Source organism: Mustela putorius, unplaced genomic scaffold (genome assembly GCF_011764305.1).
Source record: "Mustela putorius furo isolate JIRA1106 unplaced genomic scaffold, ASM1176430v1.1 tig00000450_pilon_pilon_pilon, whole genome shotgun sequence".
NCBI lineage: Eukaryota > Metazoa > Chordata > Mammalia > Carnivora > Mustelidae > Mustela > Mustela putorius.
The window spans coordinates 21,635,427-21,659,892 of record NW_025421385.1 but is presented as its reverse complement, the minus strand read 5'-3'; the positions used below and the strand labels follow the sequence as shown (position 1 = coordinate 21,659,892).

The 24,466-nt window shown below is 43.1% G+C and overlaps 1 protein-coding gene across 2 annotated transcripts in view; it reads right to left on the bottom strand.

Annotated features, from left to right (window-relative positions):
- The window catches only part of SLC22A16 (solute carrier family 22 member 16), a 40,216-nt gene extending 20,436 nt beyond the window's left edge, over nt 1–19,780 (bottom strand). The window contains exons 1-2 of one of the 2 annotated variants that reach the window (XM_004753507.3): nt 19,522–19,780; nt 7,747–8,226 (exon numbers count right to left, since the gene is read on the bottom strand). In XM_004753507.3, coding sequence (XP_004753564.1) covers nt 7,747–8,226; nt 19,522–19,574 — 533 coding nt within the window. In that variant the 5' untranslated portion in view covers nt 19,575–19,780. The remainder of the gene's footprint in view (nt 1–7,746; nt 8,227–19,521) is intronic. The other variant, XM_013056705.2, reaches the window with a different exon arrangement.
- Between the last annotated feature and the right edge of the window lie 4,686 nt (nt 19,781–24,466).

Below are 24,466 nucleotides of genomic sequence, written 5' to 3'. Positions count from 1 at the left end.
TGTTGCCTGTCTTTTTGAGGATGGGCATCCTAGTGAATGTGCAAGGGTATCTCATTGTGGTTTTGATTTACATTTCCTTAATGATTAATGATGGTGAACATTTTCTTATGTGTTATTGGCCATTTGTATACATTCCTTAAAGAAATATCTATCCAAATCCTTTTCCCATTTTTGAATTGGGTTCTTTGTCTTTTCATTGTTGATTTATAAGAGTTCTTTATATATTTAGGATACTGAACCCTTATTAGATATGTGGTTCTCAAAGATTTTCTCCCTTGAGTTATCCCTGAGAGATCATTTCAAGGCAAAAGAACATAGCTTTGAGATTCCAACCAAGACATCTGCCTGGTAAGGCAGAGGATATGGAAGCAAATTTTAAAAACCATCCTCTGCACACCATCAGCCTTCTATGCTCTCACACATACTAGCAGGGATGGTTGGCCCTACACACCCACATTCTCCAAACTCATCTGAGCCTTGAATGCCATTTCATATGTTTTACCCATCCCCCATCAACCCCATCTACCACCCACAATGTCTCTACCACCCCTCCCCTGCACAGAACAGAGACCATCAGAGAAAGCCCCACCACTTCCTGCTCTGTCCACTTGCCAACACATCCTATGTCTGGACTCCGTTCTCTCTTCCTCCCTCTGCTCTAGAGACACACACCCTTTCCTCTCCAAATACCAGTCTTTGTATTGGATCATGCCTCTTCCCCCCTCCCCTGAAAACTTCCTCTAACAAATACTTCATTTACCTCTCTCTTTCTCTCTCCTCTGACTCCTTCCTTTCAGTTTAAGTCTTTTCCAGCCAACGACAAGAACCTTCTCGGGACCCCGTCCCTCTTTCAGCCACATCGCATCCTGCCTTTCTTCCACTGATGGCTTCTCCCTAAGAAATTCCTGCTTCCTCAACTCCTACATTTCCTTAGCCACTGACCGCCAGGTCACCACTGGCTTTCCTGAGATCGCTCTCCAGTCCCCACAGACCCCCAGGCTGCCTCCCTCAGTCTTCACATGCTTCTCTCTCATGTCACTGACCCTCTTGCTCCTGAAGGCCCACTCCCTGTATCAGTTTGCAGAACTCCCCTTCCCACATTTGCCGTGAGGGCCCACCAGCCTCAATGCTGGCATTTCCTCAAGTCCCCTCCTGCACGCGCTCTGCCCTTTCTTGTCATCCGCTGGCCTGGCTCGGATTCCTAAAGACACAAGATTAACTTCCTCCTGGCCTTCTGCTCCTACTGGTTCTTCTCCATTTGCATGTCCTGCACAGCTGCCACCTTTTATTATTGCTGGTGGTGCTGTTTCAATTCTCCCTTTTTTTCTCAATCTAGGGATCGGACATGCTCATTGGAAAACATACTCAAACATGTTTTCCTTTCGTCTAAAGTGGCTCTTTCCCTCATGTTTCCTGAATTGGTTGGTATTCTCCCCAAATCCTCTCCCTCCTGCATAGTGGTCACCAAATTATGTCAGTTTAAAAATGCCTCCTTGGGTCACTAGGGTGGCTCAGTCGATTTAAGCATCTGCCTTCAGCTTGGGTCAAGATACTGGGGTCCTGAGATAGAGTCCCACGTCAGGCTCCTTACTCAGTGGGGAGACTGCTCCTCCCTCTGCCTGCTGCTCCCCCTGATTGTGCTTTCTCTCTCTCACTCTTTCTCTTTCAAATAAATAAGTAAAATCTTTAAAAAAAAAATGCCTCCTCAATATGTGTCCATCTTACCCTCTCTGTCTCCCCTGCCTTCACCATTTCCTACCTCTTTCATTCCAAAGGCCTCCCAACTAGCCCTCCTAATGTAGAACGAGCGCACTCCCCAATCACACTTCCCAGAAATAAACACAAAGCTGGGTGTAGTTTGGCTTCACTACCTTTAGCCATCCTTTCCTTCTGCCAAATGGGCCTCCCCACAATTCCCTGAATGTGCTGGGCTATCTTGTGACATAAAATTGGGTTTCCTCCCCCTTAGAAAGCATTCCCAGTGAGTATCTAAAACCCAGGTCAAACGTGCAGGCTTTTCTGACCATCACCTGCGTTCTTGCAGTAGAAATGAAGAGACAACGTACTGTAGTAATCAGGTGTTCAGGCCTGGGTTCAAATCCCAGCTCCACTGCTTACCCTCCAAATAAACTTTCTGTGCCTCCTTTTCTACACCGGTACTTAAAATAGGGCCAGTACTGCCTACCTCCCAGACTTCTTTAAATAATTAAATGAGATAATACACAAGACATTTAAAATAGCACCTAGTGCATAGTAAATGGTGTGTAATGGAGTTGTTATTTTAAAAGCATTTGTCACATTTCATTGAAATTATCTACTTAAAAGTCTTTCTCCTCTATAATGATGGAATCAGATCTTATTTCCTTGCCTTTTTATTACATCATGCATACAAAAGAATGCCTACAAAAACGTATGTACAATTTGGAGAATAATAAAGACTCAAACATCTGTGATTTCACAACCCAAAGTAAGAAAGGGACCATTGCCACCTTCCCAATAGCCTCTCACATCTCTCTTGGTGTTTCCAAACCCAACTCCTTGCCCCCTTTTTGGAGGGACCATTATCCTAATTTCAGCAACCATTAATTCCTTGTTTTCCATTCCATTTTACCATGTTTATAGACAGCCCAAAACAAGACAGGTTACTTTTGCTAGGTTTTGAACTTTCTATCATCAAACAGTACTGTACATATTATTTTATGTCTCGCTTCTTTCACTCAATACCATTTTTGGAGATTCCTCTCTGTTGTTTGAGTGATGTTTCATCCATTGCATGGCCGCACAACCCAGAGCAAGAAATACTGCCATACGTGTGTCTACAACATGGCTGAAGCATATCTGGGTTCCTTGCATGGCCAGGCTGGTAGCAACAATGCTGTAAGAGACTTCTGACGCACATACCCATGTGGACGTGTGCAGGGGCTTCTCCAAGGCCCAACCCCTAGGACATGTGAGTTGTGCACATCTCCAAATTTTCTGTATAATGAGAAACGATTCTTCAAAGTTTTCCTGATTTGCAGTCTTAATTTGCATTCACACCAGCAGGGCGAGAGATCCTATTACCCATTATCCTCACCAACACTTGGCATTACAAGACTTTCTACTTTTGACAACTGGTCAAAAATAAACAGTATGTTATACATCATTGACACCTTTTTCATCTTTCCATTAGCTGTCTGGATTTTCTCTTTTATTAAGTGACTTCAAATCTTTTTCCCAGTTTTCTATTGGGTTTGTCTATCTTTTTCCTATTGATATAAAGTCCTCTAAGTATTCTGGATTCTAATCTTTTAGTTATATGTAAAGCAAATATTCTCTCTCTTTTTCTCTCTATCTTGTCTTAAATTCTAGTGAAGTCAAATTTATTCGTTTTTTCCTTCATGGTTAGCGCTTTTTGCATCTTAAAAAAAAATCTTCCCTTCCTTTAATTAGATTCTGAAAATGTTCTCCCCTATTATCTTTCTAAAGTTATATAGTTTTTCCTTTCACATATGGAACTTTAACCCTGGATTTTAATCCTTCTGCTGTTTGTACTGTAAGGTGTGAGGAAGGGACACCAGTTCTATTTTTTTCTATATGGCTGTACAGTGTCCCAGCACCACTTATTATTCTTTTTCCTGCTGATGTGTGATGCCAATTATAGATATAGTTATATCTATAATTGCACTACTCTGTTTGGGGTCCCCTAAGGAACTATCAACTGTTTGTCTAATGATATATCTATTTATCTCAATGATTTGATTCTTGATGTCTGTCATTTTCTCTATAAAGAGTTTATATACTTTTTGATTTACCAAAAAAAGATTTATCCAAAAAAGATTTATCCATATATATATTATATTTTTAAGTTTTTACAATGGCATTTTTTAAACTTTTTTTTTAATTGAAGCATAGTTGACATCTGTTACATTAGTTTCAAGTGTACAACATAGTGATTCAACAACTCTATATATTATGCTCTGCTCATCGCAAGGGTAGCTACCACCTGTCCCCACACAAGGCTATTACAATATCATTGATTATATTCCCTGTGCTGTACCTTTTGTCCCCATGACTTACTCATTCCATAACTGGAAGCCTGTATCTCCCACTCCTTCATTTCACCCACCGCCAGCACTGTCTCCCCTCTGGCAACCAACAGTTTGTTTTCTGTATTTATGGGTCTGGTCCTGCTTTTGGTTTATTTGTTTGTTCATCTGTTTTGTTTTTTAGATTCCACATATAAGTGAAGTCATAAGATATTTGACCTTCTGTGACTTATTTCACTTGGCACGATGCCCTCCAGGTCCATCCATGTTGCTGCAAATGGCTGGAATATTATTCACCCATGTAACATTATATATATTACATATATTATAAGTTCTATTATTACATTTTATTATAATTAATATTACTTTTATTAATATTTATTATTTTATTTTATATTATTAGTTATATATTTATTGTATATTTATATTTATTATATAGTACATATTTATATTTATATAATAATTATATTATTATTAATGTTAGGTCATATTATGCATTCTGTGTTTTTAGCATATTGATACATTTTATTTCAATTTATTAACATATAATATATTCATAAATAAAATATATTCTATTAATATACTATTTATATATCACAACTTTTTTATCCCTTCTTCTATTAATGGACACTTAAGTTGCCTCCATATCTTGACTATTATAAATAGTGCTACAGTAAACATAAGAATACATATATTTTTTCAAATTAGTGTTTCCTTCTTCTTTGGGTAAATAGTCCATCATAGAATTACTGGATCATATGATATTCCTATTTTCAATTTTTTGAGAAACTTCCATACTATTTTTCCACAGTGATTGCACCAATTTATATTCCCACTAATAGTGCACAAGGGTGCCTTTTCTCCACAACTTCACCAACACTTGTTATTTCTTGTTTTTTTTTTTTTAATTTATTTTATCCATTCTGACAGGTGTAAGGTGGTATCTCATTGTGGTTCTGATTTGCATTTAGTGATGTTGAGCATCTTCTCATGTCTGTTGGCCATCTGCACATCTTCTGCCTATTTCTTTTTCTTCTGCCCATTTTTTAATCAGATTGTTTTTCTGATGTTGAGTTGTATAAGTTCTTTGTAGCTTTTGAATACTAACCCCTTATGTATATATCATTTGCACATATCTTTTCCCATTCCATAGGCTACCTTTTCATTCTGTTGATGGTTTCCTTTACTATGCAAAAGCTTTTATTCTTGGGTAGCCCTGATAGTTTATTTTTGTTTTTTATTTCCCTCTCCTGAGGAGATATCGCTAGAAAAATGTTGCTAAGGCCAATGTCAAAGAGATTACTGCCTATGTTTTCTTCTATGCATTTCATGGTTTCTGGTCTCATATTCAGGTTTTTTAAGTCGTTTTGAACTTATTTTTGTGTATGATGTAAGAAGGTAGTCCAGTTCCATTTTTTTGCATGCAGCTGTTCAGTTTTCCCCACACTATTTATTGAAAAGAATGTCTTTTCCCCATCAATATTCTTGCCTCCTTTGTTATAGATTAATTGACTGTGTAAGTGTGACTTCATTTCTGGACTCTGCAATGGCATTTAAAAATTGTTCTATTTACTACTAGTAGATATAAACATAATTAATTTATATGTATTAACATATCGAGCAACCTCATTAAATGTTCATTAATTCTAACTTCATCTGCTGGATTTTCTTCATACACAATTATATGCTAAAAATAATGTCTTTTCTTCTTCTTTCTGATTAGGCATTTCTCTCTCCTTCTGTTTCTCCCTCTTTTTTCCTTCACTGTTTTTCTTTATAGTACTAGAATCTCCAGCACAAAACTAGGCAGAAGCAGTGTTTCATGTATCTTTGTAGGTTCCTGATTCCAAAGCAAAAGTTTTTGACATTTTACATTAAGATGTTCATGGTAGGTCTTTTTGTAGATACCTGTTATCAGGTTAAGGACATTCTTCTACTTTTAGTTTTGTCATGAATTAATTTTGAAATTTAACAAATTTTTTCCTGTATTTATTGAGTTGCAAATATGAGTTTTGTCCTCTACTATGTTAATGTAGTAAATTCCATTGATTAGTTTCTAATACCAAGTATATTTTAGACCTTACCCCTCCACCATCATGAATTTTAATCTCTCATATTTTCCATCTGTCTCTCTGATGTTTATTATTAATAATTTTTTCTGAGCTCTCATCCATTCTATTCATTCTTTCTTTACTTGTATATAACAGGTTGTCACAACTACCAGGAATTTGTCAGTCGCTTATTTTGGTCTGTATTTCTAGATGTTCGAGGTAGTTATTCTTCAATTTTGTAACATTTTAAAAATACAATTTCCGGGGGGTGCCTAGCTGGCTCCGTTGGTGGAGCATGTGATTCTTGATCTTGAGGTCATGAGTTCAAGTACCATGTTGGGCAAAGAGTTTACTTTAAATAAATAAGTAAATAAATAAGTAAATTTAGTTAATTTTTTCTCATTTTGTTAAAATACAATGTCCAGATTGTTATCAATAATTTTAAGTTTGTCATCTATTCCTTTAAGAGCAGTGAACATAGTGGATTTTTGACCTACCCCTGACAATTCTAGTATTTGAAGTCCTTGTGCAGAAGGGCTGCTTTTGCTGCCTACTGCTTCTGCTGACTCTCACTCATGGTGCCTTCTGATCATGTGTTTTGGCTTTGACTGACCCCATTTCCACACCTTCCACACAACTACCAGGAAGGCAGTTACAGAACAGAAGATTCTTAATCACAGAAACATAACTTCAGCCACCAAATAATAACTACACTCCACTTCCCTAATTTCATTGTTCAAATAGCACCTCACAGGATGTGAGTGAGAGGTGGGGAGACCTGGGCACTCCTCCCTTTAGGCTTCCATAGACTCTGCCTCCATTGGCTTTCACTTCTAGTATGGCCCCAGCTACAACAAAGCCCTATACTTTTATTCTGGACACATCTGTTGGCCCCATTAGACTAGTTCACACCAAGAGCAGGGACTTTGACCTAAGCTGCTGCCTTCAGGTTCCCGGGACCCAGCACATGCCTGTAGAATTCACAACTACGGGACCAAATAAATTCATTTCTGTATATTAGGCCATGTATTTAAAGCGCAGTCCATGTCCATAGGGAGGAGCTTTGCTGTATTTAAATGTTATGTACCCATTTGTATGTGTGTTTTTTTAAAGAAAATATGGCTAGTGTATCAAATCCGCAATTTCACAGATAGTACTGCTTAGAACCAGGCTATATCTATTAAAAAGCAGGTATATTTAAACATACACACACACACACACACATACACACACACACACACATATATATTTTATATATATATATATATTATATATATATTCAAGTAATAACAAGTATTTATTGAGTTGCTATATTTCCAGGTAATTTTTCTGCATTAATTTTACAATAACCCTTTGAAGTGAGTGCTATTATTTTCATCACCAGCTTACAAACTAGTTTCTGAAACACAGGTCATACAATTTTCCCAGGGCTCATGGCTAGTAAGGTACAACCAGGATCTGAACCCAGGTCAGCTATCATCAGAACACATGCTCTAACTACTAGGTTTTTTGTGTATCCCTAAATAACAGATCAGCAAAGAGGTAGGTATCTAGATAGGAGGTGTGAATATGACTAAAATTTTCAACATAATTTCCTGACCTCTAAGAAAACCAGATAGGAAAATAAGCCTTACACTGATGCAACAAACTTAAATACTTCATATTACCTGTCAGAAAAGTGGCCAAAAATCATCGCTCCCAGCAGGACTCCCACCATAAATACGGGCTGGACCATCCTTGCATACCATTCTCGGTTGCAGACCAGATCCCACTGAGTCACCACGGTGCTGTCCCACTTGCTCTTGTCATAGATGTAGCCATCCAAACAAGGAAAGCTACTCTTCTGGCCATTATAATCAGAGTTCAAAGCAGAATGGCCATCCCTCCGGAATCGGTGACAACTTGTCAGTTCCCAGACCTCACCATTCTGCAGCTGCACTATAATCTGATCTTTATGGCCTGTGAAAAACAGTATCCAGATGTCCTCCAATCTCCAAATAGAGACATTGCCGAAAAGAACCTGACTCACGTTGCCTGGAGGCCTGCAAGTATGGTAGGGGGACACTGTCAGGAACACAGATGCCAAGTAGTGGATACCACAAGAGATGTTCTGGAAGGCACATATAAAATAAAGGAATTTCTGAAATCTGTAAAGAGAAAAAAAGCAAGTTACTATATCTGGCCTACAGGTTCAAAAAGACTATAAGTAAATACGAAGGGTATTCATCATATTTAGCTTAATATATATACAGATGGATAAATACAGAAATAATTAGATGTTTCCATACATATATGTGTTATTTGTTATCATATATACATAACTCTGTTAGGTGAACCCACAAGTAATGACATTGAGACGGGGAACTAAAGGGACCCCCATGAAAAACTATTTTTCCTGTTTCTAGTCTTCCTAGGACCTACACCCCACCCTTTACACATGCCTTACAGAACAGATAATGCATGTCCTCCTTATAAAGGCCAAGGAGTTCATGATTTCTTTGGAGACTTCCAGTATAGTAGATAGCATCTAAGGAGTGACCACGTGGAGTCATAAAGAATGTTTTCCAAGACCACGAACTCATCAAGACCCCTGGCTGCAAGGCATAAGTGACTTATGGGGGACAACTAAACACTCATCTTTGTTCCCAGATACCTGAGAAGATGCTGCACCAGACCATTCCCAATAAAAACCCCAGACTCCAAGCAAAGATGAAACTCATTCTCCTTTCCTTTCCAACTTTCCCAGAGATTCTGTCTATATCTGATTTCTCTATGTCTTCAATAAACCTTGCTCTCATTTCCTCTTGGCTCACATTTGATTTCTAACCTGTGCAAAGCCAAGGACTCTCCTGGTTGATCCTGCAGGACATCCTCTGGGTTCTCAAACCTGGCCAATCCGCATCAACATCCCAATAGCAGCACACACACCCAGTGCCCAGAATTTGTTTTCTAAAAACCATTTCCTCATTAAAAGGAGCCAGGAAAAATGGCTGATTTGAGGACAGAACAGGAAAAATTAAAAGTATGGCTAAAGCATCTTACAGAATCAGAAAGTAAAGAGGCATGTAAAAATACAAAAGGTTGGGGGCATGTCACAGGGACACAGGAATCAATCTGAAAAAGCTCACAATTTGAGCAACGAAATAAATAGCACGGTATATCCCAAGGTGTAAAATAAATCTACAAGTCTATGATGCTTTGTTTAATTTTATGTGTCAGCAAGAATGGGCTAAGCCCAGATACCCGGTAAACATTATTTCTGGATGTGTCTGTGAGATTAACATTTGAATGGGTAGATGGAGTAAAGGAGATTACTCCCACTGGTGGGTGGGCATGCTGATCCCACTGAGGGCCTGACTACAGCAAAAGGTGGAGGAAGGGCAAATTCATTCTCTCTGCTGGGGCCGAGACATCCATCTTCTCCTATCCTTGAACATTGCAATTCCTGGTTCTCAGGGTTTTGGACTCAGACCCAAACAGGGAAAGTGAAGGACTCCATAAAAACCTGCCTTTTGCTCCTTTTCCTGCTTCTATTACTTTTTTTTTTTTTTAAGATTTTATTCATTTATTTGACAGAGGGAGAGAGATCACAAGTAGGCACAGAGGCAGGCGGGGGCGGGGGGGATGCAGGCTCCCAGCTGAGCAGAAAGCCCAATGCGGGGCTTCATCCCAGGACCCTGATATACCTGAGCCAAAGGCAGAGGCCCAACCCATTGAGCCACCCAGGCGCCCCCTTGCTTCTATTCTTGCTAGGGCCTACTTTATACATGCCTCAGAAGGCAAACAGTAGGTCCTCCTTGTAAGGAACACAGAGTTAATGGTTTCTTTAGAATAGATAATATCCAAGGAAGAACCAGGTGAGAATGACCAACCGGATGAAGTTGTTACAGGCATATTTCAGATCACTAGTGCTAGACATCCATCTCAACGCCAAGGTCCCTCCCTCTAAGGAATAACACCTGGGCTTTCGTCTCCATACTAACTTGTTCCTGGATGCCTAAGAGGACATGTACACGAGACCACGAGACTCAGTAAAAACCCTCGAACCCTGACCAAAGACAAGATTTCCTCCTTTCCTTTCTGAGTCTCCCAGAAGTTCTGTCTATACTCTCTCTATACTTTCAATAAACTCTGCTTTATCCTCCCACTGGCTCAGATTTCTATCTTGTGCACAGTCAGGGACTCTCTTGGCTGGTCCTGCGGGACTCCTGGGTCCTCAGACCCAGCCTGGTAGCAACTAGACCACGACTTACATCATCAGCCCCCCGATTTTCAGGCCTTCAGTTGGACCTCACAAGTACAACACCGGCTATCCTGGATCCCAGCCTCCAGACAGCACATTGTGTGACTCCATAACTGTGTAAGCCAATTCCTATAATACATCTCTCATCTGTATCTCTCTATATATCCTATTTGTCCTGTTTCTCTAGGGGACCTTGATGAATACAGATTTTGGTACTAAACATAGTTCTAACAGAACAAAATTTAAAGAATGAACTTTCTGGGGACAACCTGGGTAGCTAAGTTGGTTAAGCAACTGCCTTTGGCTCAGGTCATGATCCTGGAGACCTGGGATTGAGTCCTGGATCAAGCTCCCTGCTCTGCAGGGAGTCTGCTTTTCCCTTTGCCTCTCTCCCTTCTCATGCCCCCCCCTCTCTCTTTTTCAACTAACTAAATAAATAAATACATAAATAAATATTTTATATGAAGTTTACTATCTTAGATGCCTCCTATGACTGGAGTCATGCCATAGTTATTCTTTTTGTGTCTGGCTTATTTTACTTAGCAAAATGTCCTCAAGGTTCATCCATATTTCTGTGTATTGCAGAATTTCCTTCTTTCTCTTAAGGCTGAATAGTATTCCACTGTAGGGTACACACCACATTTTCCTTACCCACTCATTTGTGGATACACACAGAGGTTGTTTCCACATCTTAGCCATTGTGACTAGGGCTGCCCATGGGATACCCATAACCATGGAAGGGCTAATATCTCTTTGAGATCCTGTTTTCAATTCTTTTAAACATATACCCAGAAGTGGGATTGCTGGATCATATGGTGGTTCTATTTTTTAATTTTTTGTGGAACCTCCATACTGTTTTCCTAGGCGGCTACACTAGTTTGCATTCCCACTGGCAGCACACAAGTGTTCCAACTTCTCCATATCCTCACCAACACGTGTTGTCCTTTGTTTGTTTGTTTGTTTGTTTAATAATAGCCACCCTGACAGATATAAGGTGATATCTCATTGTGCTTTTGATTTGCATTTCCCTGGTGATTAATGATAAAGGAAGCTTTTTCATACACCTACTGACTATTTGCATATTTTCCTTGGAGAAGTGTCTATTCAAGTCATAGGCCCATTTTTTTAAATCAGGTTATTAATTATTTGGTTAGAAGTTGTATCCATTCCTTATTTTTTGGAAATTTGCTCCCTATCAGATATATGGTTTGGAAATATTTTCTCCCATTTTGTAGGTGGCCTTTTTATTCTGTTGACTGGTTGCTTTGTTGTGAGAAAGCTTTTTGGTTTGATGTAGCCCCATTGGTTTATATTTGGTTTTTGTTGCCTGTGCTTTTGATGTCATACCTATGAAATCAGTGCCAACATCATTGTCAGGAAGCTTTCCCGTCTTCTACTAGGAGCTTTACTGCTTCAGGTCTCATGCTTAAGTCTTTAAACACGGCCTTCTCTCTCCCAGCTTGCACCAATGGCGCAACTCACAGGAGTTCCTAAAGTCAGAGGATGGAGTAAAAGACTTGGGCCTGATTTTACAGATGGTTCCACACCATATGCAGGCACTGCCCAAAATTGGACAGCTGAAGTACAATAGCCCCTCCCTGGTACAGGCCTGAAGAACAGTCGTGAAGGAAAACCCTTCCAGTGAACAGAACTTCGAGCAATGCACCTAGTTACACTTTGCTTGGAAGGAGAAATAGCCAGACATGTGATCATATATCAACACGTAAGCTGTGGCGGATGGTTTAGCTGGATGGTCAGAACTTGGAGGGCACACGATCAAAAAAATGGGCGTCAAATAAATTTGAAGAGGAGGTATGTGGGCAGATCTCTAGGAAGAGGGGAGAAATGTGAAGATATTGGTGTCTCATGTGAATGCTCACCAAAAGGATTATTAAAATCCTCCTCAAGCAGATAGCATGATCCATCCTGCTGGCCTCTTTCCCAAGCCATCCTGTCATTGTCCATTGGGCTCATGAACAAAGTGGTTATGGAGGCAGGGACACAGGTCATGCACAGGCTCTGCATCTCGGTGAGCTGATCTGGCTCAGACACCATGAGGACCACATGTGCCAGCAGCAGAGACCAACACTGAGCCCCAGTATGGCACCGCTGCTGGGGTGAGTGTCTGCTTACTGTGCGGAACCATGTGGGCAGCACTTCGTCCTGACTAGAACAGACACTGGTTATAGACTTGCCTTCCCTGCACAATGCTTCGGCCAAAACTACAATACTTACAGAATGCTCTATCCACCACTGGGGTATCTCACGTAGCATTGCTTATGATGAAGAAATTCACTTCACAGCAGAAGAAATACGGCAGCGGGCCCCTGCTGATACCACTTACTGATCTTACCACGTTCCCTACTACCCTGAAGCAGCTGATTTGAAAGAATGGTGGACTAGCCTTTTGAAGACTCAATTACAAAGCCAGCTGGGTGGCCACAGCATGCAGGGCTAAGACGAGATTCTCTAGAAAGCTGTGTATGCTCTGAATCAAGCTCCGATATATGGTGCTATTTCTCGCACTCATGAGTCTAGGAATCAAGGGGTGGAAATGGGAGTTATACCACTCACTGTCACACCTAAGGACCCGTTAACAAAATTGTTGCTTCCTGTTCCCACATCCTTATGCTCTGCTAGCCAAAGATCTTAGCTCCAGAGTGATGAATGTTTCCATCAGGAGACACAACAATGATGCCACTGAACTGGAAACAAAGACTGCTGCCGTCAGAGCACATCGATGCTAAATGGCGCTGTTGACATATGTGATCTTCCTCTTCCCGTCTACTTCTCAGAGCTGCCCACCCACCTGGTCCTGGAGCTCCCCCTCCCTGGAAGGCACTTCCGACCATCCTTTAGCTCCCTTGTTCTCAAACTTTTTGTTCTCAGGAGGCCTTATATTCTTAGAAATCTTGAGGATCCCAAGAGCCTTATCTTTATGTGAGTTGCCAGTATGTATTAGAAATTAAAATGGAGAACACTTTAAATATTTATTCATCCGCTCAAACCTATTAATAAGCCCATTTCATGTTAACATTAAAGAACATACAGCTATAGTTTTCAAAACAAAATGAAACAAAATTAGTAAGAAGAATGGTGGTGTTTTGCATTTAAAACTTATAAAAATGGGGCACCTGGCTGGCTTAGTCAGTGGAGCGTGTGACTCTGGATCTTGGGGTTGTGAGTCTGAGCCCCACATTGGGTATGGAAGTTGCTTAAAAATAAAATCTTCAACACCCCCCTACACACACACACTACTCAGATTAAAAGAAGACCCCTAGTTTCTCCAGTCAGTGGCTGCATTCCATCTGATACATTTTTACACTTCAGCTAGCCTCTGGAAGTCTATTGTATCTTCATGAAAAATGAGAGTAAAGATGGCAACTAATGTCTCTGTGTTACCATGGCAGCGGTTTGGACCTTGCAGACCCCGAGATGGCACAGGGCACATTGTGAGAACTGCTGGCCTTGCCTATTCCCCCTGAGGTATTTTCGCTCCACTCTTCTCATCCCCCACGAACGAAACACCTGTCATTCATTTACTCATGTTCTCTCCCATTGCTTTCTTTCTCTTCTCTGGCCACGACAGACAGCTTAAGTGCACTCCTGTTCTTTATGTTGAGTTTTTAGAGAACACCAGGTGAACGTTTTCTATTTCTCTACCAAATCAATAACAATAAAAGGCCCATAATAGGTTGAAAGAAAGTCCCATAAAGGTAGAAACTGTAATGCAGCCACTTTCGAATCTCCTATAGCACCTTGCCTGGTGTGTAGTGTGATGTCTGTAGAATGTCCCAGCATCCCTCAGGGTTCAAGTAAACAGCACTGAGGTTAATGTGTCCTCAATGCTTCTGGTAAAGAGAGGTGCTCAAGAGGCCAGTGTATAAAGAATTTTGAGAAAGTATTTTTTTAGCTGGGTTCTTCATCAGCATAAAAAAAAAAAGAGTGTGTGTATGTGTGTGCAGAGATGTATAAAATGAACATATATGGATATATAATATTTATATACTAAATTAACACCTTGTGCATATTGAAATAAAAATTCACATATATATTTACTTGTATACACGTTCATATGTAAAATGGGTGTTTTCTGTGGTACTCCAAAAGATCATCTTGGCCCACCACGTGGTGAACACCCCACTCTGAAGGCTATCACAAGCTGGCAAGGCTAAGCAAAGTCGCAGAAGTGGTGATGTGAAGTCAGCAAGAAGGCAACCCCCCAAGTCCTCAGGGACGACTGCCAAGATGGTACGTGGCATCCTCACTTCTCATAGAACCCCACATAGATGATTTAAAAAAAAAAAAAAAGTAAGATGGAATCAACTTAGTGGGTTGTAGCTATCAGGGCGCCACATGCCGGAGCTGGCCACAGTTTCAAAATTCAACTCTGGATCTGGCACTGGCCCCGGCAGCTAGTTCAGAAGAGAAAAACACAAAGCTAAAGGTAAGCCAGAATCAAGTGACTTTTTTCTAGTAGCAGAAAGGGAGGGAAAACACACAGATACTATTCTCGGGGTCTCTGGGGGATGGGCAACCAAGAGAAGAGCCTAGAGCCCCAAAGCTTGAGTCCTTGGGGCTAGAGGGGAGCCAACTCTGTTTTTCCAGAAAACATGCCCCTGCTCAAAGAAAGACTGAGAAATCTGCCTCACCGAGTCCACACAGAGGGACTGGATAGGAACAGCAGGCTGGAAAGACAAGCCTGACCTGTTGAGACTCAAAAGATCCCGAGAGGCTAAGACCATAGCTTGAAAGGGTCATGTGGGAGCCCCTCAGCCCTCCAGGTCACTAACCCCGAGGCTCAGGTTCCTAGATGTCACGTAGAGTCCTAGGGTCAAGGCTCTGCCCTTGGCCTGCACACACTGAGCTACCTATGAGCACCTGGCAATGCTGGTGGGTCACCGGCTCCCAGGCAACAGGCTGATGAATTCAGGAGGTATGATAACAGTGTATACTTTTCTGTGTATATGTAATATATCAACTTAAACATTTTATATCTACAAGCCCCAGAGAGCGGGAAAAGGAGTCACCAATGCCCTGCTGAGGCACGATTGGAATGGGTACCAAGTCACACCCAGTCTGTCCATCTGGTGCCTACCAGATGGATTTCAGCCCTGAATGGCCACCCAATCCATGCTGACAAGGAGGGATCTTGTTGCCTCCTTGTTGGATTATTTATCCAAATGCCTAGTAAATATCTCAACCCAGAAATCCCATGCGGAACTCAGAACACTCTCAAATAGATCCCAGCCCCAAGCCTGCCCCAGCTGGACCGTGTAACTGTTTCTGAGTTTCAGACACCATGATCTACACAAAGCAGAAATATGGGGCATGGGGTGGAAGGCCGAGAGGGCCTTCCCACTTCTCCTCCATAAGCAGGAGGTCCAGTCAATCCCACCTGTTAAAAACTGTCTAGTCCTGGGGCACCTAGGTGGCTCAGTGGGTTAAGCCTCTGCCTTAGGCTCAGGTCATGATCCCAGGGTCCTGGGATCAAGCCCCACATTAGGCTCTCTGCTCAGCAGGGAGCCTGCTTCCTCTTCTCTCTCTGTCTGCCTCTCTTCCTACTTCTGATCTCTCTCTGTGTCAAATAAATAAATAAAATCTTAAAAAAAAAAAAAAAAAAAGAAAAAACAAAAAACAAACTGTATAGTCCTCCCTGTTCACATCCCCCCACTCCCCCGCCTCAGTCTAGACCCTCCTTATCTCCCCTGGGCTCTTATCTAGGTCTTCTCTGGGCTCTGCCCAAGCTCCCACCCTTCCAAGGCACCTTCCATTCTGCAAGGTGACCTTCCTAACACCTGAACTCCATAGCATGCCACACAAACACGTTCTTGGGGATGATTGTGAGCTTACCTCTCCCCTTCCTTCTCTCAGCCTCATACTTCCTGCCTCCCCAGCACAGCCCACTTCCTAACCCAGAAATAATAAACCACCTAGGAGTCTCTGAACAGTCCAAGCTAGTTCACATAACTACATATTCTACGTGCCAGAAAGATCCAGAGTATCCTTTCAATTCAAACTTCCCTTTCCCTGTTGCAAGAAGAACTTCTTAGGCATCTAGCATTGTGACATATCACTAGCACCCTTACAAAGACTGTTGTGCATCAGGTATTATCCATGGGCCCAACCTAAGGCCCCTGCAGGATAATACTAACAGATACAGCACACCACCATGTTCGCAGCTAGAGAGACACACTAATGGAAAAACAATCATACAGACACACACAATGGGCAGAAAACCCAGAAGCAAAGGAAAACAAAGATGACCAGAACCCCTAGAAAATGGACCTCTATAATTTGGGTGACAGATGAAGAAATGACTGTCAGTCCTAGATTTATATTATTCTGTACAAAGAAGCCTAATGGGTGGCAGCCCAGTGTGGTTAAGAGTAGGCACTCCAGAGCCAGACTGCCAAGCTTTGAATCTTGTGTCTGTTACTTACAAAGTCCTTAACCTTACTCATTAAACTTTCTCTCCCTCAGTTTCCTTATCTGAAAAATGGGTTGTTCTGGGACTGAAGACAGTTAATACGGGTACAGCATTATGGCACACTGTCAGTGCATAGAAGAGCTAACTATGATGTTCCTAAGGCAAAGTCAAAAGGGAAGAACCTAAACAGCTTCAGATACTGAAAAAAAAAAAAAAACTACCTATGTCCACAGATGTAAATCAGCTATAGGCTCCACATTCCCACGCTGATATTTCAAATACTTTCTCTCCTTAAATCGAGACATCCACGTTCTCCGTCTATCCCAACATAGATGCCTGCATGTGAGTCCTCAGTTCCCTCTCACCCAGGCCAGAAGTCCAAATTTGTGCACCTTCAGTTATGGCTGCAGGACAAGACCTGGAATGGCTTTTTAATTCTTAAGTGCCCTGCTTTCCTCTCTTAAAGGTGATTAGGATTGTGCTTCCTCACCCTAGAAATGACTAATGAGAAATGAAAGATAATTAGGGTTCTCTACTTAACATTGTCACTAGGTTTCCTTAAAAGGCTAATGACAAAACACAATGACTTCCCTTTCTATTTAAAAACAATAAGGAGTACAATTAAAGCAAATATCAGAGAAAACGGGGTGTCCTGTGCTCTGGTCACACTGTTTTTTGGGGGGTTTTTTTGTTGTTGTTTTTTTTTTTTCCTTCTTCCATAAGCTTGTTACCCTTACCTTGCTACATGCTGCTTTTACAAGCCAACTGTTCCCACCAGGATGAGGACCCAGGTAACAGTAACAGCCATGCCTTACTGAGAACGTCCTGAATGTTAAAACTTTGACGTACATGACTGTGGCCGGCTAAGAGTTGTCTCCCCCAATCCATTCTCCTCTTCTCCCACCATGCAGAGCTTCATCTGACCCATGTGGGTGAGGACAATGAGGGCAGATGCTTCAAGCACAGAGGGAGAGGCCCCATGCTGTGGATGACAGACCTGCCTCAGCCACTTGGGTCCCTGGATGATCCCACGGGACAGAACCTACCCTGAACAATTACTGGAGAGGGACAAACTTTCACCTGAGGGGTCTCTTTGGTAGCCAAACACCAACTGATATAATGACCCAAGTTAATCCCTAAAATACAGAGGGAGAGAATGGTATTAGTACCTCTTACCTCATAGGGCTACTACAAGGATGAATGAGAGGCTGCCCGTGGAACCCTTGAAATAAATATCTAGAGTGCTATTATTATCCTCATTCTACAGATGAGGACATAGTTAGTAAAACGCTCACAACCAGAGTTAGCATGTGGTAGAGCCAGGCCTGGAATTCAGACATCCAACCCCAGAGCTGAGCTTGTAACCCCCCTGCTGTTCTGCTTCAAGAAAGATAAAACAAGATAATGTATAAAGACCCTGTAGAGCCTTGGGGTGGTATCTGTTGTGCTCAGGAGAGCATCACAGTTGACAGCGTGGGCTGTGGAAGCTGATGGACATCCGGTGACATCCAACCCTACCCTTGGATTCCTAGATCCGAGAGGGAGGCACAAGGCCCAGCTTTCACCAGTGTAAAATGTGGGAAGCCACCAATCTCGGGGAGCTATAGTGAAGACTGCAGGTAACAGGTGCAAAGAGGTTCTGACACAGCAGAACAGGAGGAAGCGGAAGACAACTGGGGCCTCTTGCCCCTCCGCCCACCGCTCAACCCCCTTTTTGGGGGCTGGACACAGAAGAATAACCAGCTTCTGTACAGCATCCAACTTGGAGAGCAGCACTGTGTCATCTCTTCACTACAAGCCCGGGAGGGAGGTGATTCCTGTTCTGGGGATAGGAAACTGAGGCACAGTATTCCCAGAATCATACTAGAAATAAGAGGCAGGCGAGGATTCGGACTCCGCTCCAATTTCCAATGGTCAAGCTGTATGGCCCGGACCTGGCAGCCTCTCCTCCAGAAAACTTTCTGGGTCAGACAGAGGAGCGTTTCTCCATGAACGAGTGAATGAAATATTTTAATGTCTTAATTAATTTTACAAATGAAAGGAGGTTGTCAAGTGGCTCCATGTGGGTCCCAGTGTAGGGTGTCTGTGGGTCGCTGGCAGCACCAGCCTCAGTTTCCCAATCATTAAGGATGCAAACACTTTTCTCTGCAAGGGCATCAGACGAAGCATTGTGTGCAACCACCCGACACAATGTACGTGGCACTTGTTAGGTTTCTATAAATGGCAACAAAATCTGACTAACGGTTGTTCCTGGGGCACTCCCTGCCAGGCACAGAGGGAGACCCTATAGGGCCAAGCTGGACAGCCGCTCGTCTGGGAAAGTGAAAGAGGAGCTGGTTTGGCGGACCAGAGAAACCGGCCGCCAGGGACAGGCAGACACTCCTCTACTAGGGTGACCGGGCGTCTCCGGCGGGGCCTGGGCACTCCGGCTCCCGCAGAGGACACGCGCCGGGTCCCACCTGTCGCAGCAGGCTGGCCGGCCGGGGCCCGCACTCACCACCCCCACGGCCAGCCCCGGGGCCCCTCTGCTCACTGTAGAGGAGGTCCCGGCGCCAGAGTCCGAGAGGACAAGGCCAGGTCAGAGTCAGCAGTCTGGACACGGGTCTTCCGACTTCCCCACGAGAGCAGGGGGACAGGTTTTCGGATCGCTAGCGCCGCGCGAGAACCCCACCGCAACGGAAAGAAACAGACCCCACCGGCGCCTCCTCCACGTGGCTCCCGCTCCCCTCAGCCAGTCGTCCCTCCTCCTCCCCACCCCCAGCTCCCTACCTGCCAAAGTGCCCCACGCGGTCAAAAATCGGCTCCAAATTGTGGGACCGCATGGTGCCGCCGTGCACTGCGCTCCCAAGTTGGACACTCCGAGCTTGCCGAGCGCCCGGGACCGCAGGCACCGCGCCCCGCCCCGCCCCTCTCCGCCCCGCCCCAGCCAGCCGCGCCCCGGGGGGCCAGCCGGGCAGTCTGTGTCCCCCGCGCGCCACAGGGTGCGGGCAGAGCGCACGGGGCCGGGCTGGCTTCCTTGCTCCTCGGCGCCGGCTCTCCCCGCCGTGGCGGTCTAGTACCGGGAGCGCTGTGGTCCCAGGGGCACACCGTCGCACCCGCTTCCTCCCCGCCTCCCCGTCCGACCCTCCGCACACTCCCCATCCTACTGGTTGCCTTTCTTTCGAGGTCCACGCAGTGCCAAGGCAGAAAGACAGTCCAAGGCAGGAATGCGCAAGCCTGGGTTAGGTTGGGGGGCTGCAAAGACCTAACATCTTTGAAAAGAGGCGCCTTCCAAGCTTGGCTTTCAAACTTGAGGGCGGAAGGGTGTACTGCAGAACTTGGCTTTTCTTTGAACTTTCTGGACTACACTCTTGACCAGGACAAACACCGCTTTCTCTGAGAAGAGCGCCAGGACAGAGTTTGAGCGCCAGGACAGAGTCCCCAAGAGCAGAGCCTGAAGAATGGACTGTGATGACCCCGAGAAGTGACAGGATTTGGCAGACCATGTTCAAGCTTTTATGTTTCCCAAAGAGCAGAGGAACTCTCTGGGTAGAGACTCAAGCAGAATAGTAGCAATAAGAAACTTGTACTCAAACAGGATTTGAAAAATCCAGTTGGTTAAGTGACTGCCTTTGGCTCAGGTCATGATCTCCCAGGATCAAGTCCTGCATCAGGTTCCGGGCTCAGCTGGGAATCTGCTTCTCCTTCTGACCTTCCCCCTCTTGTATTCTCTCTCTTTCAAATAAATAAATGAATAGATCTTTAAAAAAAAAAAAAAAAAAGGAGATCCAATTTTGGGTTTTTTCTATGCATATAAAAAATTGTCCCAGCCCCATTTATTGAATATGCTACCCTTTTTCTCTGCATTGCCACCTCAACATCTATAGTTTCTTTGTAGTGTGGGTTTGTTCTGGGCTCTCTGAATCTGTTCCATTGATCTATTTCCTTTTCCCTGTGCCCAAGTGTCTTTATTATTATAGTTTTATACAATCTGCTCCAATCAATCTTTTACTACTACTCCAAAAGAGCTCTAACCAAAGCACCATAATCTCCATGTTGCCAAATCCAATGGTCAATTCTCAGTCCTTATTTAATGCTCATTGTAAAGAAAAATTTTTAAAGGTATTTTTTAAAGGTATCATCATGACTCACATAAAAACATAAAATGAACAAGTCAGTAACTTTATTCATTAATTAGCAAGGGAACCAATAAGATATTATATTCTGTTCAAAGAAGAATTCAACAACCCTGCCATATAAACACAGTAAGAAATGCTAGTACGAATCTACAAATAGATGCAGAAATGGTCTATCCACCAGGCAACTGTATCTAACCAACTCCACCAATGCATCAATTACATTCCACTAAACACAATTCATTTCTATGGACAAGAATCATTTGCAATATTGTCATTTTCCTACAACTTACAGAGTCACAAAATAGTTCAAAAATAATGAAACATGAGGATAACCCCAAAGAGCATTCCACATTTGATCTTAGCCAAAAGGCCAAGAATGATCCAAAGAGCATTCAAAAAAAAAAAAAAAATTCCCATCTTAAAGTGTTTCACAATGTTCCCTGGTACCACAATATCAGTTTGTCTTTCTTAAAACATCTTTGGCACATGTACTTCCCCAGTCTCGTGATTTCCCTCTTATTTTCCTGCTTGCTATTATCTTAGTCACTTTGATCCTCCTCCTTTTCCCACTTTCTCTAAATGTTAGAGGGCCCCAGGGCTCTGAGCTCTTCTATTTTTACATTCTCTCTCCATAGCATAACGTAGTCCAAGAATTGGCCAACTATAGTCCATGGGCCAAATCTGGACTGCTACTGCTCTAGCAAATAAAGTTTTATTGGAACACAGTCATGCTCATTCCTTCATATATTGTCTGTGGCTTGCCTTCATACCACAATGCCAGACTTGAATAGTTGTGGCAGACTGTATGGTCTACAAAGCCTCAAATATTTACTATCTGGCCCTTAACAGAAAAAGCCTGCCAACCCATGATCTACTCCTATGGCTTTCATAAATTAATGACTCCCAGATCCACATGTCCAAGCTGACCTCAGCGCAGAACTGCAGACCTCCAAATACCACCATCTTCTCCATACCTCGTCTGCAGGTCTAAAAGCCACCTCAAATTTACCATGGCCACCTTCATTCCCACTCATCTCGAGCATTTCCTATCTCAGTAAATGGCACTTCTTGCAGCAATTGCTTTGGGCCAAAACCCCTGGTATCTTCTTTCATTCCCCTCATGTTTTCACACTCCACACCCTTTTCCATTAGAAAATTCTGGTTGCTCTGCCTCGATGATAAAACCTGATTCTGAACACTTCTCTCTACCTCCACTGCTAACCTTCTTGTCCAAATCATCACCTCCAGCTGGATTATGCAACATCCTCCTAAGTGGTCTCCATGCTTCCCCCCTTGGCCCACAGAGCTCCTTATAACAATGCAGAGCAAGACACTCCCTTGCTTGGCAGCTTTCTGTCACTATTAGAATAAAACCCAAAGTCCTGGCATGGCCATGTCTGCTCATCGGATTCACTTCCCACCTTCTTCTCAACTACTCTGCTCCAGCCTCCTTGCTCATTCTAAACCACATCCCGGTCCCCACACTTTCACACTAACTGTCCCCTCTACTTGAAACTTTTTTTTTTCCACTTTGACTTTCTATTTATTTTTCACCTTAAAAATACACCCTCTTCCAAATAAAACATCCACAACAATAAAAACAAACCAATCATCCCCACCAACAATCTGGGTAGAACATTGTGGTATTTTAAGGTGTACAATTCACCTTATCACTGGAAGGCTAAACCCTTTGACCATCTTCATCCATTTCTCCCAACCCCACCCTCCCTGCTGGAAACCACCAATCTACTCTCTGTTTCGAAGAGTTCAGTTTCCTCTGCTTAACACTTAAGACTTCCCTGTCTCTGGGAGGTACAGAGCTCATTTTCTTACTTCAGTCACGTCACTGTTCAAATGTTGAGTCTTCTGGAATATTTCTCTGCTTCTCCTACAGCATCAGTCCTCATCACTCTCTAGCCCCTTACTATGCTACCCTGCTTTATTTTTCTTCAACCTGAGATGTGTGTGTGTATATATATATACATATATATACACATACACACACACCCATATATACATATATATATATATATACACATATAAAATATTATATCACTGCTATAAAATATGAACTCCATGAGGGCAAGGACTTTGGCATATAGTAGGTGCTCAGTAAGTATGTGTTGATTGAATGAAAGAACATAATCCAAACGAAGATTAATGAAACAAAATTTTGGCAATTTCCTAAGAGCACCAGTTTCTCTTCACATGAATGGAAGAAGACAAAGGGCTTAGCTCAAACCCTACTGACAGCTTAGGCAAGTCTTGGGATTTCCTAAAGAGGGGCCCGCTAACAAAACACATATCCTCTTAGAAATCCAGCGAGATCATTTTAACACAAATACAGGGCAGGTGTATTTCTTCAAGTAAGCCGAAAGGGGAAGGTAGAATAGGAAGCGGGGAGAGGCAGGGGCCCAAGAAAAAACAATGTTTGTGCATCCTTCTAAATCTAGATGCATTGGTTGTTGAATTGGGTGACTTGAAATCCCTGGCATGGAAATAAATATTCTGATGTCCTGTGGCCTCGTGGCTTCCAGGTCCCAACTCTCATCTCAACCTGGACTTTGTTCAAAGTTTCCTTGGAGCTATATCTAGGTCCCTAAGAGGTATCCACAAACTGGAGAGAGAAATCAATGAGCAAATGGTGATTAAGTTAACTGATGGGCAAAGAGTGACCCACAGTGTGCCCGGATGGCTCAGTCGGTTAGGCACCTGACTCTTGATTTTGGCTCCGGTCATGATCTTAAGCCCCGATCTCAGGCTCCTTGCTGGACGTGGAGCCTGTCTAAGATTCTCTCCCTCTCTCTCTTTTCCTCACCAACTCCCCTAAGCTTGTGTGGACATGTGCATGTATTCTTTCTCTTTTGCTCTCTCAAAAACAAAGGAGTCTTACTTATAAAATGCTAAGTATGCATCCGATTATAAGATTAGTAATAAATGTATGAAAACAGATTTTCTGCCCAGGGCTAGGAAATCACCAACAGAGCAGGAAGGGGATTTGGTGTGGTGGGGGACAGGCAGTTGCCCACAGAGTTCCTGCCAAAGGAAGTTTGCAAGGCAATTCTCACAAGCTCTGTCCCACCTGTTCCTCCCCATGCTCTAGACAGACTGCCACATGCTATGGAACTGAAGTCCTTCCTCAGCAGAAGCCCAGCAGAGCAACCCCGAGAGGAAATTCCGAAGTAAAGCTTGCTTTGGCACCCTCTCATTTCCATGACCACACTTCCCTCCAACTTCAGGGACCCCACCGCCTCTGTCCCCAGGGACTCCACTGGGACTGGTCTCCAAGTGCCACTTCCACTCCCACTCCCACCTCATTCTGGGTCCCCCCACACGAAGCATCCCAGGGAGAAATTCCTCCTCTTCCTTTGTCAAAGTCCTACAGCCCAGGGAGCTCATTCACACCACTATACCTCTTCCCATGCCACTACTTTGGACTGGAAATCTGTCCCCACCTCACTGACTGGATAAATCCACTAATTCGTTTTTGTTTTTGTTTTTTAAGATTTTATGTATTTATTTGACACAGAGAGAGACAGCAAGAAAGGGAACACAAGCAGGGGGAGTGGGAGAGAAGCAGGCTTCCCACCGAGCAG